General features: G+C 39.8%; 1 protein-coding gene across 4 annotated transcripts in view; it reads left to right on the top strand.

Moving 5' to 3' along the window:
- The window catches only part of zranb3 (zinc finger, RAN-binding domain containing 3), a 102,598-nt gene that overhangs the window by 26,805 nt on the left and 56,951 nt on the right, over positions 1–18,842 (top strand). For 3 of the 4 annotated variants that reach the window (XM_042513403.1, XM_042513402.1, XM_042513404.1), the window contains exons 7-12: positions 44–215; positions 5,267–5,401; positions 11,248–11,367; positions 16,182–16,301; positions 16,970–17,149; positions 17,829–18,002. In XM_042513403.1, the coding sequence (XP_042369337.1) occupies positions 44–215; positions 5,267–5,401; positions 11,248–11,367; positions 16,182–16,301; positions 16,970–17,149; positions 17,829–18,002 (901 nt within the window). The remainder of the gene's footprint in view (positions 1–43; positions 216–5,266; positions 5,402–11,247; positions 11,368–16,181; positions 16,302–16,969; positions 17,150–17,828; positions 18,003–18,842) is intronic. The other variant, XM_042513405.1, reaches the window with a different exon arrangement.

The following is an 18,842-nucleotide window of genomic DNA, read 5'->3' as shown; positions in this document are numbered from 1 at the left end:
ACAAATGCATCAGCAACAGCTTTGCATCTCATTCACTGTGCAGGTTCTTTGGAGCTCGCAGGCAGTGGGACTGTCGCGGGGCGTCCAACCTGGAGGAGCTGCACCAGCGGCTGAGTGAGATCATGATCCGCCGTCTCAAGGCTGATGTGCTCAGTCAGCTGCCCCCCAAAATCCGCCAGCGTATTCCCTTCGACCTTCCTAAGGAAGCGGCAAAGGTACATGTTTGTCAGACATTCATTTTATTTATCATTTCCTTGTTGTACACGAGTGATATGTTTCTGCATTGTCCAGGGCTGCGACTATCAATTGCTTTCATTATAGACTAATCATTAATTGATAAATAATTTTGTGTCTAGAATGTCAGACAGTAATAACATGCCCATCGTAATTTCCCAGAGCCCAAGGTGACATTATCAAATGTCTGGCTTGAAAAAAAAAGACTAAAATGATTAATTAACTATCAAAATAGTCCCCCAAATAATTTTCTGTTGACTGACTAAATGATTAATTGTTTCAGCTCCTACATTTTCAGACGCGCCCAGCACAAATCTAAAAATCTAAATATCCAGTTGAGTGTCACATCTGGATAAATGAAGATGCCACAAATTCATGCTGTTAAGTGAAATTAAATTCTTTTATCGCCTAGTTTGTGTATTTTTCACCACACAGGGTGCGTTTCATTGAAATGTAGAGTGTCTCATATTCATCACTTTTTGATATTTTGCTACTGTGTCTTCAAATGTTGTCTCAACTAATTTTCAGGAATCGATAAATTGTTTTCAAGTTAAGCAAAAATGCCAAATATAGAGTGCACGAGCAAATGTATGGCCTGGCAACTCGAGCAGTTCTGTTGTTGGGGAGATACTCTCAGTCTAACAGCTTCAGGCCTCAGGGACTTCATGCAAATCTCTGTCAGGGGAAACATAACAGATCCGTTATAACAGCTGACGGTGTAACATACTGTATAATATTCTCTGGTCCATTTCCATGACTGTCACCTCTCCTTCACTGCCTCCCATCCAAGTCAGGGACCACTTTGCTTGTGCGAGACATTTTTCAGCATCTAGCGTTCCCTCTTTATTTCTGTTACAGTGCGGTGCTGCTCTGATGACACGTCGCTGGTAGCTGCATTAATATTTTCTAATTGTTTCAACCACTGTCACTGCTAATTAGTTCTGTTTTTGTCTGTTGAGTTCTGAAGCTCCGCCGTGTCAAGTTCTTCTTTTTACCCTCGGGCAGCATTAACCGATCGTCTTATGTAGACAAGTTTGTGCAGTTAACAGTTTGGTGAATTTGACTTAGAACACCCTCAAGACTTATTCTCTTTTTTTTCCAGCTTCTCAGACGTTAAGGTTTGCCGCTTTTCTCTGTTTATATATCATAGTAAACTGAATATGTTTTGTTTTTTGATTATTGGACAAAACCAGCAATTTAAAGACATCACCTTGGGCTGCGGGAAATTACGATTGCCATTTTTTTACTATTTGCTTACATTTTAGAGATGAAACAATAAACAGATAAAGCAATTATGAAGACAGTGTTGAGCGATCCTCTCCATAACAAATACCGTTTTCTGTGTTGCTATTATCATTATTATTATTATTGGTCTGGTAGTAGATGTAATGAAATTCATTGATTTCACCATGCCAAAGCCTCTGAAATGCTACATAACAACACAAGACAACGGTTTCAAAATCATATCATACATTTATATCACAGCAGTGGTGAAGCCAGTATTAAAGCTGTGACTCAATTTAAGCGAATCGGAGCACTTGGAGTGTAGGTCTAAAAGATGAAAATAATAGAATTTATGAATGGTTTTAAACACACAGAGATGTGTTTGCGTAAATTAACACATTAATAGCCAACATTGTCAGGGTCACTGAGTAGAAAAAACAACCAAAGATTGTTTTTTCTTCCTGCTCACGCCATGCAGCTCTTTTTCTGTCTCTTGATGAGCGAAAAATCACTTCCCTGTCATTTTCACTCTGTGGATTGCTTCAATGGAAAGAATAGAATCAGGGTGGAAAGTTAAAGGTAAAAACCGCAGAAAGCATGCAAGGCCGAACTGAGGCGATGTGCTCTGTCTATCTGACCTCTGCTCTTTTCAGTGCACCAGGGACAGTGCAAGCCCAGCCGATCTGTATTTTGGTTGCTTTTGCTGTTTTTCTATAGGGTACAGAAAACTTAAACTGAGAGGACGTGAATTTCAAGGAAACAAAATGTTGACAGTGCCACTTGTCACGTTGCACATTCAACTGAAAGAAGACAATTATTTAAATTTTCTCCTAAATTAGCCTACAAAACTGTTTTTTACTCTATACTTGCACTTACCTGTGGGCAAAATGTAGATTAACCCAACTCACTCTAATACCTATTTTCCTACATAAAACCTACCACTGCATGGGACTACATATTTATTCCTTACCTTTATACTGACCTGCAATGCTTAAATAATAACAACATGATTTTTCTGAAAATCATTCTTGAATTTTAATTTTAAATATGGTTCGATGGATGATGCCAAAGTAAACCGAAAATGCAACTGAGTGTGATGTTTGCAGTTTACTCATCCATTCATATACGAGAGATATTACTTCTCTTTGGAACTAAAACTCTGAATACTGCCTATTGCTTCTTTAAGATTAAATAACTGCCCTTTCGCTTATGCAGAGATACACTGAGGCGTGTGTGTGTGTGTGTGTGTGTGTGTGTGTGTGTGTGTGTGTGTGTGTGTGTTCCCTCTCCACCGGCGTAAAGAGGATACCAGGGTATTTGTAGAGTAAATGTCATGTTTCGTGTGTAGGTGTTTACATCTCTTTTAGCCTCCCCAAAGTTCTGGTTGCGGTTTCTGCCTCCTACGCCGCACTGGATGCATGTGTGCACGTGAATGTGGCTTGGACCTGGCCCCATGCGCCCATCCTCCACTCGCTGCGTCGGGTCGCTGGTGTCAGTGCTACGAGGGGTTTTTAGTTTCCCACTGGGAGCAGCCAGCGCTAAGAACAATACACATTTAGAAGCATCCACTTTGTTATATTTTGCATCATATCAGCAGGAGAGGGAGAAAAAAAACACTGGAGAGCTCTTTCAGCGCTAATTACGCACCGAGCCACCATTCCAGGAATGACACAACAATAAGGAAGTTACTCGGGAAAGTGATGATGCAGGATTTTTACCCCAATCTATTTAAATGTTAAGGGACACTTTAATTGGGGGCTAAATATGGTCAGTGTTTCTACACAGCGATGCCAATTAGGCCACAGAACGTACGTGTAGAACAGCTGGAAAAGTTCATGTCACATCTTGTAGTTCTTCTTGCATTGCTTGCTTATCTCAAGTTGGCTGAAACAGCAGCTGTAATATCCTCCGAGAAATGAGCTCTGGGATCATTTGTCTTTGGTGAAAACAAAAAGCACGGCTGGCTGCGGCTGGTTTTTACAGTTTTGTTTTGTTACTTTTTTTGTTCATGAGATGAATGTATGAGTGTTTTTAACAGGTATTTGTCCACAGAGAATAATAGACAGACGTTTTATGCTCCCAGCTAAATGGACTGGTTTTAAGAGATGAGAAAGGGAGATGTGAAGTGGCCAGTCACCCAAAGCGCCGGCCATTGTGCTTCCTACAAGCGCAAAATCATGAACAATATAAAACATAAAAGCCTGGGTGGACATTATTTTTTCTCAAAACAAACTGTCTTTTGAAGGATAGTTTTGCTAACTGATGATACGCACAGTACACCAGGACCACTCACCAGTTCAGCCTCGTTCCTCCTGTCTCATTTTACTCCCTAATGATAGCTTTTATCTTCAGCAGCAGACACTTTTTATGCCCCTCCTGCCCTTTACGTTTTCAGCCCTGGCCTTTTGTCAGTGTTAGTCTAGCGAATAGCATCAAGGGTGGAGTGTTTAGCCACTCATCCCCCCCCCCCGGCAGATTAAAAAGCAATGCCTGGATGCGAAATTTTTAATTAGAAATAAACATTGAGCGACAGTCCAAACTGTGTTTATGCAGCTGCTGCTGAGTGAAACATCTGAGAGGAAACATAAAGGAAACGCAGCTTTGTGCTCCTGCAATATGATACTATTTATTCATTCAACCGTCCTTGACTTTGACGAGGTTTGAATCCACTGAAATGCTAATTATTTCACTAAATAGTGTAAAGCTTTCATGTTCCACCAAAAGCTTTTTCATTGTAGCGGTCCAGGACACGCAAAAAAATGCAGTTGTGAAACTTCCATTATATGTGCATGTGCTCGCATTAATAAGGCTTCTCTCCATTTCCCACCTTTTTTTTTCTTGTCCCCTCCGACCCCCCTCCTCCCCCTCGCTCACTCATCATTATGTGTATGTATGTGCTTAATCACGCACGGACCACCTCTTCCTTCAACTCGCCATATGGTTCACAGTTTTGCATCGTTTGATATGCAGCGCTTAAAGAAAGTGTTCATTCCTGTGGAATTTTTTTACACATTTTGTGGCGTTGCTGCCTGAATTCAGACAGACGAAACTGAGAGTTGTGAACAAAAGGCAAAAAATAACCTCCAATGACAAAGTGCTCTGAAGTTAGACAATTTAGAAAAAGTCAAAGGAGCACTTGAGATTATAGGCACGCTGGAGTTATTGCATTGAAATTGAATCAAACCCAAGTTTTGCAATTATTCCACACAGCATGCTGCTTTTCTTGTTACATTTCTGCATAATGTGCTGCATTGTAGTACAAAATATTGCTGCTAATTCACTATATGTTTTTATGATAAACAGGGCTAACCTACATGCTGACAACAAATGCAGGGCCTCTCTGCGTGTCTTGTCTATGAGCAGGAGATAGCATATGCTGCTCCTCACCGGCAGCCTCTCCCACTGTGCTCCTCTCAGCTCTCCTCCACCGCCTTAAATACTCCTCGCCAATCACCTTGAGAGCACGCGAGGCGTCTTTGATTTATTGTACCGGCCCGGCTGCTTCTCCATCTTCGACCCCGGCTTGTCACAAGGCGGCTATAATTGGGAGATGCTCATGACCCACCTAACACAGCAGCCCAGTCGGAGGGGGTGGCATCCTTGGGAATTCTCCATCTTTCTCTTTCTCTTTTTTTCCTCTCCCTCTTTCTTTCTTTCTCTTCCAGGGAAAGTAGGACACCCAGCAGCACCATTAATTGTTTTGCCCTTTATATCTCAAAAACAGTAGAGAGAGAGAGAGAGATGGAAGGGTGGATGAAGAAGTAAAGGACGCAGCCTCACTGTCTTTGTGCTCTCCTTCGCTTCACAGGAGGCCTCGGCCAGCTTCGCAGAGTGGGAGAGACTGATGAAGGGGCTGGGATCAGGGGTCGCCACCACGGACAACCCCTTCACGCAGGTCATGAGCCTGGTCACGCACATGTACAAACAAACAGCTATTGCCAAGGTAACGGAAGACCAGAGAACATGTTGTTTTAACCTACTCTATGTCATTATACAGTATACCTTTCATGGACAAGGCTGCTCATATTTTATATTTCTCAAAATCCTACTAACCAGTGGTGGACAGTAACAAAGTACATTTACTAAAGCACTGCGCTTAAGTACAGTTTTTTAATTTTTTTTTAGTATCTGTACAATAATTGAGCATGTTTTTTTTTAAACATATTCCATTTGAAAAACAAATATTGTGCTTTTGACGCCACTACATTTCTATGAAGGCTCTCACTCGTGACATTTGCTTTGAAGTCAGCAGATGACTTTTCTTTTCCAAACTGCAAAAGTCCATAAATCCACAACAGATTCTTTGCACTGGCAACAAAAGCTCACTTTTGGACATAAAAATTGGGTGGGTGATATCCAAAATTAAACACTGTCTGAAAGTTATTTTATTTATGAATTCATACAATTCTTAGTAAAATGTTTCTATATTGCCAAGTTACAAGATAGAGCTACAGGTGTGTAACAGAGATGTTATGTAGGTTTGTTAGTTAATTCATTATTTTATTTATTTATTAAAAAATGATAGCAATTCCACTGTTTGGGAGGCAAGGCATTGGCTGGAGGACAAGAAATATTTAGTTTAGAGCTAGTAGTTAGTTGACACAGAGAAACACACAGGAAGTGTAGTTAAAAATGAAAATGATAATGGTGGTCCTTTTGTAAATGTGTGTTTCTAGGGGCATTTCTAAAGGCTTTGCAGTATTTTCAACAAGCTTTTTATTCTACAGTTTTTGCAAGAAGTCATTGCACTCAGTGGGTTGTTAAAGAGTCATTAGGAACTTTAAATATATTGTGACAATATACAACAATGCATTGAAATAAAAAAATACATTGAATAATAGTTTTTTTTTAAAGTAAGGAAGTACTTTCTCCTTTATTGGAGTAATATTTGACCAGTAGTATCTATACTTTGACTCAAGTAATAGACTTATGTACTTTGTCCACCACTGCTACTCCCAAGTATAATCTGTGTGTATAAAGCCTGATATCTTATTTCTTTATGTCATAGAGCTGCATTTTGACCAAAAACACACCAAGGAGCCACAAAGTTGCACTGAGTCACATTGTTCCCTCATTAGCATGAACACACACACCGTAGTTTGTTTTGACTCAGTCCCACAAACACCATCATGCTGCCATAAATACTTACTAGAACGCCAAATGTGTGTTAATCCATTGCAGAAAATAGTCCCCAGCAACTTCAGATCGACTAGTGTTTGCTAAAAAGTACATCTCCCATTTGATTTAGTAAATTATGGGGATTCTTTTTAAAGTAAAACTATTTTTTAAAGACCTTCAGTCGGAAGCTCGGGGCTTAGTGTTACAAACAGGGTCAGAAATCAAAAGGTATTGAAAGGCAGACTAACACATTGTTGGTCTTGATTTTTTCATGGATTTTCAGGGACACAAGCCTTATCCTTCAAACAGCATAGTGCTTTAATATCTGGATGCTGAGAGTGATATTTCATCTTAGAGCATTTGTACTTAATGCACTCAAAGCTCCACTGGCGGTGAGCTGCAGTCAACATCCAACAGGAGCTGCTTTCACCACTGGCCCTGCGCTCTCTTTTATCAACTCAGACGGGAAGGGAAAATGTTAACTTTTCAGCACCTCAGACAAAAAAGCAGCCTTGGATTTTGTGTTTTACCAACATGCATTTGACATTCATGCAAGGAAGCAAGTCAGCATGGCCACAGAGCCTTGTGCCGTTCGTGTCTGTAAACTAGAAAAATAGGCTCCTTTCTGTAGCTGTAATAAGAGGAGATTTTAATAAATAACAGTTGTAATAGTTAGATAAGAAGATCAATGCCACTCTCATGTCTGTATGAAGCTTCAGCCAGCAGCTGGTTTGCTTAGCTTAGCCGAAAGACTGAAAACAGTCTGGAAAACGGCTCGCCGGGCTCTGTGTAGAGGTAACAAAATCCACCTACCAACACCTCAGAACTGAGGTCAAACGAACGGTTTATTTTCGGTCATTGACTGAATTTTTTAAACAGTGACAGAAAATTCTGAAAGCCGTCTGTCAGTTTGACAAATTAGAACACAGAGGGCGAGCTACCATAACTTTTAGTAATTCAGAGTGTCCAGTTGGTGGCACGTACATATTAATTAGTTGTTGTCTAGTCCTGTCTTTGATATCATGTGCATGAAGCTGAATATTGGAAGTTTCTTTGCTTGGTTTTTGTCTCTGTTCATCTTTTTCAATCGATGTAGTGCTGCAGAGCACAGCCAAACAATGCTCTGCCACTTTTTCTCAACAAATGAAGCAATAGTATATCTTCAGTTTGCATATACTGTTTGAAATTCATACATACACATCATTACTAAAGTATATGTCATGCAAGAGAGACAGCAAAATAAAATGGAATGGACAAAGTTCTCATTTTGGCATTTAAGGATTGCTGACTGATTCACATCAGCTCATGCATTGAATAACATGGAAGAAAACATTCCACCCTTAAAATTGGCAGTAGCTGCTGGCAGTAGCCTTTGAGTGGCACAGTATATTTACTTTTTTCTCAGTCTATATCATCTAACTATAAATGATGAAAAGGCAGCAAAATATTCTTTTATTTTAGACTTATAGCTGACTGATGTATGTAAACTTGCCAATGAAGGAACAGTGGTTGCATAACCTTTGAAAAGAACCACAGATTAAACCATAGGCATGTCATCCTTATAAAGAAAACGTTCTACAAGTTAATTCTGTAACTAAAAAATGAAAATGAATGAATGAAATTTTATACGCTGTGGAAAATGTCTAATCATTTTTGAAAAAATGACGGGTGATAATAGATCAGATAGATGACAGAGTTTTTATCAGCCTGTCTGTCAAAATGATGAACAATGAGAAAGTGTGACGCAACCTCTGCCTCTAAGGATACGAGAGCGATATCAGTCTTCTGGTGTAACAAGGAAGCATATAAATAGTGTTTTACCATAATGTAGAACTGTTCCTTTAACTTGCTTTTTTTTTTGTAGCACAACATTAAGTTAATGCAAACATGCAAACCATGAAATGATAAATGTCTTTTTCAAAATAATAGTATTTAACTAAGCACACAGTAATTTCTGGACAGTAAACTATTAGAATAAACATATTGGAGCCAAAAATGTAACAAACGCCCCTAGTTGTTTTTTGGAGTTAAAAGTCAAGCTTCCCCCAGCTTTACATAACTACACAAACTGTGAGAAAACAGACAGCCTCACATCATTAGTGCCATATTGCCATACTTTTCTAGATGGATAGAATTGCAACTTGAGGTTGAGTGTTCACAGGACATAATTTAACCTCGATGACTCCTCTGATAGCCAACAGTAAAATCCTCAGACCACCTAGAACAGTTTAAATAACTAACAAATTGGCAAAAGAATGCAATTTTTATTCATTTTCATGTTTCAGGAAATGGTGAATTGATGGTACAGCATCATGTTCAGAGCGCTTGGCCAACCACTCAGTGGGATCTCATGGGAAAGCATTGCCATGGTAACAGAGCCTAATGGTCGCCAGTGAAAGCACTTAGACAAAGTAGGGAGTTATAACTGAGGTATTATTTAGTTGCGTCCAGCCTGGCATGATTACACCTTATCTCAAAGTTACACACCGCACTAAAATAGCATCTCTGTGATGTTGTTGCCATGGAAACTCAGTCGGCTCTCAGTTTGAAGTGACATTTTTTTTAATGAGAGAGAAATAAGCAATGTGGGAAGGTGGCTTTATGCACACAGTATGAAGAAGGTTGGGATCAGAGCAACCGGTGTCGAGAATCTAACAGGCATTTATATTTCCTGTTCCTCAGTGGAAACATTTGTTTTAGACAGTAAGATAGTTTCAGCCACTGATCAGTTTCTTTACCAATCTTGATGCTGTGAAAACAGGCAATTCCTCATTCTCTTAAATTTGTAGTTGAGTAAACATTTCCACCAAATATAGTATCCCTCTCCAATCATCTGCCATGTTCAAGAGCTGGCATTTCTCTCAATTAGCCCGATGCCCTCAGCCATGAGGAGCGTAGCCCCGAGGTTAACGAAGACCGGAGATAACCACCGAATGCAATCATCGACACGCTACTCGCTCAGCCTGCCTCCGAGCTTGGATCTTTTCTGCGCTTGGCGTTGTTTGCTGATTGGATTTCTGCTCAGTTTAGCCTAACACTGGACCTCCTTTCATTACAACCCCCCCCGTCCACTCACCCACCTCAAAGCCGATACTGCCGGCCCAGTCTCATTTCCTCTCCTATTGGTTTTTAGAGCCAGACACACTTTCTACTTCAGGAAAAAAAAACGCGTTCTTTCTTCTTTTTTTGGATCATCAGGAGGGGTGGAATGGTGTGATAGATTCACACATCTATGTCACTCTGACGAGCATCATGGCCCCTGCCTGCCTGCCAGTCCGCTTGGCGACGGAGCTGCCAAACGCCTTTGGGGTATTTTTATTGCTTTACCCGCCAAGCATCTGCTCCCAATTACCCAGAGAGGACAGCTCTGATGCTGGACTTTAAAGCGAGCTAACGGGCCGCTTCAGACAGCCGAGAAGTTTGTGCACTAATTAAACTCAGCGGAAGGAAGCCGGCGAAGCCAAGCCGTCAGTAATGAGGACCCCCCAGATCAGAACAGGGTCGGCAGGCCTGGCGGAGAGATTCATTATCAGGCGCATCGGCTAATTATCAGCAAGGCAAAGCAGAGGTTCTCCCACCAGAGCAGGTGTGATGGCGGCAGAGGTTGTCAGGTTGCAGGAGGTGTGGAGATTATAGGGGTGGAATTCACACCACGGAGAAAGGCCTGTCTCCAAAAGCGTCTAGTAAGGGCTCTGTTTGACTCAAATCAAAACTCAGTATTTCTCACTAGTTGGTGCTATTCTTGGCTGCTTTTTGGCCTGGGGCTCTGAGATGAGCCGAGCCCGGATGCTCAATGACACGCTCATACAGCACATCCACTACGGCTTTGCAGAAGGTAGCGGGGACGGCCACAGCCATCACAGTGTGATCGCTGGGCAGCAGCACACGGTGAAATGATAGATAGGGATACCTGCAGGGTACAGTTAACTCACTCGCACTTCTGCTGCTTTCTTTTTTAGATCGTTAGCTTCACACTGTCAATCAGGGTCGGAGACTTCAGCAGAAACAAGCAGGATCGTCATAAATTTGTGATGTTTTTTAAGCATTGTTACCATTTGACTTCATAAATAAAACAAGACTAACAGGTAAAAAAAGGCATGAATAAAACAGGGTTATGAGAATAAACCAAACAAATAAGAATGAAATGGTTGAACTTTTACTTGCAGCAGTGATTTTGGACTGTAGCCAGCCTAATACACTTTTTAAGGGCATTTGCAAGTTCTGACAAAATCTGAAAATGTTCTGAATCAAGTGTTGAACATCTAGTAAACAGACTCTTTTTCTTAATAAATCTAATACCATGACATTTGGAGAAAAAAAAAGGCTTTTGTCTTTATTAAGTTGTTGGCAAATTCAGAGAAATGTGTTGTATCTGGTGTTCAGATTCCGAAAAGAAAGAGCACACACCAATCATATCTCCAAGCTGTGAGTTATTGATTTGCTCTCACTATCTGTGAGCTGACAAATGCGCCCCAGTCGCTCTGTGTGCTCTCTCCTTTTAAAGTCTGGATCCCTGGCATTCAATAGAGAATCGATCACGCAGAAAGGATGCCGCGGTGATTAATTGACTTCTTCACTGATCTAGCCGATTCCTCTGTGTGTGGTCGACCGGCGGAGTGATGGATTCAGTAGCTCTCTTTCATCTGTGTCTATTTCTGTGTGTGTGGCCAGGCGGGAGCTGTGAAGGACTACATTAAGATGATGCTGGAGGCAGAGCAGCTGAAGTTCCTGGTGTTCGCCCACCACCTCACCATGCTGCAGGCCTGCGCTGAGGCCGCCATCGAGGCCAAGGTAACCTCAGGCGCTCCGCAAGCAACTGGATCTTTTAAAACGTGTTAAAAGGATTCAAAACAGACTGCTGGTTCAAACTGAAGTTTCTTAAAACTAGAGTTTATAGAGGCATAGGTGAATTCCGATCCAGTTACAAATACAGGTTGCAAAGGCACGTCCTTGTAAGTCTCATCCTCTTCCATATCAGCTCGAAACATAATACTCTGCTAATTACAGGGACATGCTCATCTATTTATGGATGTATGGAAATGTGAGGTACATTGATGATGACTGAACACCATGCATCTGCCACTTAACATAACATAACATAATGTCACTTAACCATCAATTTTCTTTCTTATTTTAAACATAATTTCAAAGCTTTAGTGTGCTATGATCAGTAAACCAGCTTCCTGTGTGCTTAGCCGTTATTACACAAATAGGTTGTTTAAAAAACCATCTATCATGACATATATCCATTGTGTAAAGAAGTAGATGAAAGAGGATTATAAAAAAGGAAAGGATCACAAAAAAAATGTACTAGACTCTGTTTTGGTCAACCAACCTGCTTCAGCATGTCCACTCTGAGTAAACCAGACAGAAAAAATTCAGTCAATTTTAGCTGCACACCTTCCACAGAGAACCTCAGTAATGAGTCCTAAAATGCAGAAATGAATTAGCATTACAGCATCCCCCAGTTCCCTCGTCTCAAACTCAATGAGTTTTCTGTGAATGGGTTTTTGGCTAGAGGCCTAAAATAAAGTCTGTAGTTAATATAAGCTTTAGAGACATTAACGTTTTGTGCTACAACATAAAATATGTCAGTAAATACCCCACTGTGAACTTTAAAGCTTTATGTGTCTTAAAAAAAGGTGGTTTCTAACAAGTGGCTAGAAGAGACTACAGAATGTCATCACAGCGCTGAATGTGGCTTTATAGCCTCGTAGCGATGCCAACGCGTTTTAGCCTAGCAGTAGCTTTTTACTTATAGTGATTGCATTGAGGCCTCAAAAAACCCTGAAAGTGGTGTTCATTAGTGAAGATTATCTTGCTGAACAAAGCGTGACAGTATCATAAACATTTGTTTGACGCAGGGATGATTTTCTGCTGTAATTCAAGTTTCAAAGTGAAAATGCCACAGGCTTTTTGACATAGATGCCAGGGTGGCACTAATGGCTGTGTTGGCCTAAAGAAAATCTCATTCTTGTATTGTAGTGTCCTCAGTTCAGAAACAGAAAATGTAGCCAAATACTCAGAACTTTACCTTGGGTGCTCTCAGTGTAATCTACAACATCTTTCACCATTTATTGTCAATGGAGCAGCTCCATTTTTATCCCTCTAACTTTTGGATTTGGGAGAGAGTTGTTCATGTTTACTATTGTTTTTTCGACACACTTTGACCATAGGAGTAACAAATTAGATTTGAAAATGGGTGTAATTCTCTTTTAAATGGTCCTGGTTTGTAAAATTAAACCTACTAAAAGACTCGGAGGGTTCTCAAAAGTAAAACAGATCAGGTTAAAGAAAGCTCAAGGTCACAAGGTGGTAAGTTTACTGCTAGCAAATCTATCTGTGGTTTTAGAAAGTTGATGCTAGATAGAAAACTGGTAGACAGAGAGAGAGAGAGCTATCTTTCTTTAGCTAGTTAATAATTTATTTAACTAGCAACATATCTAGCCATCTATCTAATTCTACCATCTTTATCTCACTATCTATCAATTTCTCTATCTAGCCTTACTTAAGATGTTAAAAAGCTATAGAGCTAGTTAGTTACGAGCTATGTAGCCAACATCAATTTACACGTCTCTATCTCTGTGATAATCAGAATTTGAGGCATGTAATCATCGTCGTTTAGTGTGTCAGTACAGTGACTAAAAGGTTTTGGTATTTCATATCCAAGCGCATTTCTTTTTTATTTTATGTGCAAGAAAAGGTAAGTGTCCTCCATGCAGCTGTCAGTTACACATCATGGCACCTAACCATTAATGTTCTTTCTTATTCTGACCATAATTTCAGAGCTTTTGTCAGCAATGATCAGTCAGAAAACCAGCTTCCTGTCCACTTAGCTGTTATAACACCACACTCTTAAATAGCTTCAGTCTGGTTTCCCAAAACCTCAAAGAGGTGGTTTAAAAAGCGCTGGACTTTGTGTTATTCTTGCACACGTCAGTTGCTTTAAAGCAAGAGGGAGCGCTGTTTCTATATGGTTGATATTTCATTTTGGCAGAAATGGTTGTTTCTGTCATTTCCATTTATGATTTTAAATTTTTTCCCAGCTGCAGAGACCTGAAATGGCCATTAACAGTAACCTGGAAGCACTAAATGTGCAGAATGTATTCATATTTTACTCCCTCTTCCTGGCTAACCAGAGATAATTGGCCCCATACCTAAGTTTTATTCTTTCATCTTTTGTCCCTCTGTGTTTGTATGTCAGAACCTTACATATCTGTGATAATCTTAGACGCATGAACACGAAGCTCACATGTTGGGCTTGTGAGCTTCAGTGGGAGCTATCTGGCAGATGTTACCAGTCATGTACTGCAAAGTTCAGATGTACAGTATAACACATGTACAATATTTAGATAATTAACTAATTATAAGTTGAAACGCAATAAATCATCTCTTAAATAATCTATTAATTATCGTCTAAACGTCTTTTTCTCATTCTTGAAAAGAAGTCTACTTTTTCTCTCTCAGAAAGTAAACTTTACTTCCACAGTTCATCTCCCAAGGCGTGTTTCACAAGTCATCACAAGCAAACGATGTCTCTTAGTTCAGTCCCGACAACCTGTGAAAGAGTTCATGAGTGTGCCTGCATGTGTGTGTGTGTGTGTGTGTGTGTGTGTGTGTGTGTGTGTGTGTGTGTGTGTGTGTTTGTGTGTGACGCAGGGGTCGAGGAGGTGTTGTTGAATGTAATGCAGGGGCACGATGTGTGATAGCACATTCCACTGCGAGACGCTCGCTCTCTGGTGCGTTCGCACTCACCAATTAACAGAGATGGGCTAAAAAAAGAAATGACAGGCAACGGGCTGCAATGAGAAGCTAGGCAGAGGCGACTCACATGACGTTATCGCCGCTTTTATGCTCCACGCTTTACCATTTCTCACCTGCTGTCGATGTGGTTGGAGAGTTTGTTGAATAAAGTTGTTTTATACTAAATTAAGTGCAACTCTGATGAAACAGCAGGTGGATTTTTTGAATGTTTTTATGGGCTTGAGATGCTCAAATCTAGTGGATGTTTAATGCTCCCTGAGCACATTTATGTGACCTTTATTTTTCTGGGAAAAGTCAAACCGACCTCTGTGTTCTTTCTCAGCAAGGTTCTGCTTCATATTCATGCAGTTGCTGTTACATTCATATGTGGGAGCTGCACAGTACAAAAACACTCTCCTACTGTCGGCCACTAACCAGCTCTGCAGGACCGATGGACCCAAATCAAAAGAGAGCAGTGGCCATGGTGCATTAGCAGCTCAGTGAATGTCAAGTTCAGGTTTAATGAACACTGAGCCGCCGCTGGCTTTGTTTGGCGTTATAAAATGTTACGAAATATTCTGTCATTACTATTGCTCTCATTTTCTTTCACTACTGTATCTAGTTCACTGCGGCTCCTCTGCTCATGTCCTCTATGATGTGTTCATTCACACTTTTGTCATTGAAATATATCCAGTTTGGAGGTTAATGAAATGCTCCCTGCCTTTAATGCTCCAGTACAACCTGCACTGGCTTTTTAGAAGCGAACAATGCTGTCCACCACAAACTGTGTGAACCTTCAGTTGATTCAGGGGGATATGCAGACAACCACACTTACATAATCTCATCCAGTTATTTGGAGGAGCACTTCAGATGACAATCAAGCTCTGCTGCAAAGGCTTAGAAGTATTTCGGCTGTGTGTGTATTCACTTATACACCTGTCATAAATAACATGTAAGACTTGGTTGGTCTGGCCTTGAAGTTGAAATTTTGTTTAAATTTAAGTTGAAAATATTTTTTTACAGAGATTTTCAGTGAATTTATGTTTATTCAAAGAAAAAAAGAAGGCAAAAATCCAGTTGCCCATGGTTTTAAGGCATGTTTTCTTCAAAAAATAGAAATTGATTGATTGATTTTTTTAAAAATTATGTTTAAAATAAAATTTAAAAAATGTTTTTTTAGAGAAAACTTTGATATGAATTGCTATCTTTTTAAAGTTGCTGACAGTTTTATAAAAACCTTAAAAAAAATTGGAGATTTCTTTTTTAAAGAAATAAGGTTTGAAAGGCATGCTTTCTAAAAAAAATCTTAAAAGATTTGGCCCATTTTCTTTGTCGTAAGAGTTTGAAAGGCATATTTTCATTAAAAATAGCCAAAATGAAACCATTTATCACAGCTGGAAACTATGCAAACAGAAATTAGCGTGTATTTTCAAATGTCTGACAGTCCATGAAAACATCATGGGAAACGCTGAAATTATGTTTGAACAGAGTTTGAATCTGATTGGTTTTAAAAAAAAAAAAGCTGGGCAAACTAAAAAATATATATATTTTGGTTCCTTGAAAAGTCACAGAAAAGGTTGAAATTTTGTCCATGAAAATGTGTGGGAACCCTGAATATATCACTGTCTTTCTCTTACAAATGAAAACATGATGAAAACATGAATATTATTGCAGCTTGAAAGCTTTTCCTTTCTCCAAATGCAACAAATGATTCTAAAAATGAGCTTTTCATTCAAACATTTCTGTTTCTGTTCCACGGCAGCCGTCACTGTGTGGTTTATCACTGCTCAACTGTCATCCTTTGTGAACTGAATTTTCTTCCAAAAAGTAAACATTCTGTCGTCTTGCCTCTGTTGTTCCAGGCTGGTTATATCCGTATCGACGGCAGCGTCCCGTCCTCAGAGCGAATCCAGTTGGTCCACAAGTTCCAGAGTGACCCAGAGACGCGAGTGGCCATCCTGAGCATCCAGGCAGCTGGTCAGGTACTCACACACTCGAACACTCTATGACATCATATCTTTGATTTCAGTTGCGATATACAAATATAAAAAAAAATGAAAACAAAATCTGCTATTCAAAGAGTCACAAATCACATTTTGTGCTGGCATAGTCATTAAGGAATTATTCAATTTAATTACATTTTTTCTAAAGCGACATGGTGCAGATACTTTTAATTGAATGAATACCTCAAGTGCTGCTGTCTAAACCTGTGTTGCACTATGTAAGGCAACGGGATGAATAAAGTCATTTGGTGCATGTAAGCAATGATAATGGCTGCTGTTTGTTGAATTAAATCATAATCAAGGTTTGTGCAAGAAGAAAAAAAATGCTGTGAAAATGTGTTTTACTCTTAATAACAAACTTAATAAACTCATTGACATCTATTACTCCGGGTGACAGACCGTGTGCACAAATGTTACGCATTCCAATCAAAGGAAGTAGGTGCTTGAAGCTCTTCTATGGCAATTAGCTGCTAATATTCTGTTATTAAAAAGGATTTCGCCAAATTACATTTTATTGGATGTGGGCTGGAGTGTTCCATTTGAGCTGGTTGAATAGGACATTTTTGCTCTAATTGAGCTATTATTAGTGTGTGTCTGTGTGTGTGTGTGTGTGTGTGTGTGTGTGTGTGTGTGTGTGTCCTCTCCAGGGTTTGACCTTCACCGCAGCCAGCCATGTGGTGTTTGCCGAGCTCTACTGGAACCCCGGCCACATCAAGCAGGCTGAGGATCGAGCCCACCGAATCGGGCAGACGTCCTCAGTCAACGTGCACTACCTCATCGCCAAGGGCACCTTTGACACCGTCATGTGGTCCATGCTCAACAGGAAGGTACTGCGGGTGACACACTGGGAAAGATTTATGCTCAGCCTTTGATTCATTAACACACATTTCACCAATTAATGTCATTTAATCTGAATGATAAATCACTAGAAACACGGTCCAATATCACCAAACATTTATGTCAAGGCATATACCTAATTAATTATCAATTTAATTGAATATGATCTCACTTATATACTCATCTTCTATCGATCAGCCAATCTCTGGAGAAAAAAGTAACATCAAACATATCATACACAGCAACTGCCTGAATAGCCTTTTTATCAGTGTTGTAGGATATGTCTGTTTTGCTGAGCTATTTCTGTGTGTGTGTGTGTGTGTGTGTGTGTTTGTACATTTGTACATACACATGTATAGAATAGATGGATAAGATAAGAAATAGATGATTATTGTAAAGATGGAAGTTGGCTGTTCAAAAAGAGATGATCTTCTGTATTTCAGTGCATATAGTGTATGCATTCATGAACACACTTGTGAAACTGATTTGCATGTGAGAACAGGCTTTCGGGATTTGCGTTAATAATCACACATGTCAAATTTTGTAATCAAAACTGATTTATTTCAATAGTTTTGTTTAGGATATGATTTGTAAAATAAATAATTAAAACCAAAAAGAAACATAAATAAAAAACAAACAAACAAACAGAATGTCCTCTATGTCCTTCAGGAAACGGTGACCGGCAGCACCCTGAATGGCAGGAAGGGTTACCTGGAGGCTGCCGTAGGCGACAAGGACAAGTGGGAGTTCCTCAACTTTGCAGATGCGTGGACGCCGAGCGAGATGGTGCCGCCGCTGGAGGGAGACGCAGGGAATGTGAAGGATGACATGTTCTTCACTCGAGTGAGTTCATCAGAAACACCAGTAGGAAGGGATTATTTTAGTTAAACTCTTTTTAATTTGCAGCTGAGATCATTAGAAAAGGAAGGTTTTTAAAAATGGACTGATTATTTGTTTTTTGCCTTTTAAATGCACAAACACAAGAAACTCCAACAACACACAGTAACCCAAATAACTAACCACCTAAGTGAGATTCATGCTATCTGATGTACAGAGCACATTATCTCCTCAGACATATAAACTCACTTGAATATGTTGGGATCTATAAGTTTGAAGATGTCATATCTTTGTACATATATAAGCAAACGCTCAGTCCCATTACGGTCGACAGTGATGCAAGAAATAAACATCAGGAGGAAAAGAAGATAAATCATAATTAAAGAAAAGAATAATTATCATTTTGAGACTGAAAAATTAGCCTTTAGGAAGACAAAAATGTCGGCACTAAGATGTGAAGCATCAGATGAAAGAATGGGAAAACTGTGGCATCCTCATACTCATAAAAAACTTACAGCTGCTAATTTGGCAAAGACCTGGTTTGGATCTTTGTCAGGTTAAATGGTGATCTGACCTGGTCGTTCGATCAAATAGTTGTAGATTTCATTCACTTGTGCCATTTAGTTGGATCATTTTGCTAAGATAAGCAAAATAGGGAAACACTGTGACAGACTGACACATTTAGTTTATTAGTCGCGGGGTTTCCATTACAGATTTGCGCAAAACTTAAGAAATACTTACAAAATGTCATCAAAAGGTTTATTTCTATTGCTGCTACCTCACTATGTTTAATCTTTTCTAACTGAAGGCGATGTAGGCATGTTAGGCGAGCGACAATGGAAAGGC

The sequence above is a fragment of the Plectropomus leopardus genome, chromosome 24, assembly GCF_008729295.1.
Source record: "Plectropomus leopardus isolate mb chromosome 24, YSFRI_Pleo_2.0, whole genome shotgun sequence".
In the NCBI taxonomy this organism is placed as follows: Eukaryota; Metazoa; Chordata; class Actinopteri; order Perciformes; family Serranidae; genus Plectropomus; species Plectropomus leopardus.
Note: the sequence above shows the minus strand (reverse complement) of the source record. Positions and strands in the feature narration are given on the sequence as shown.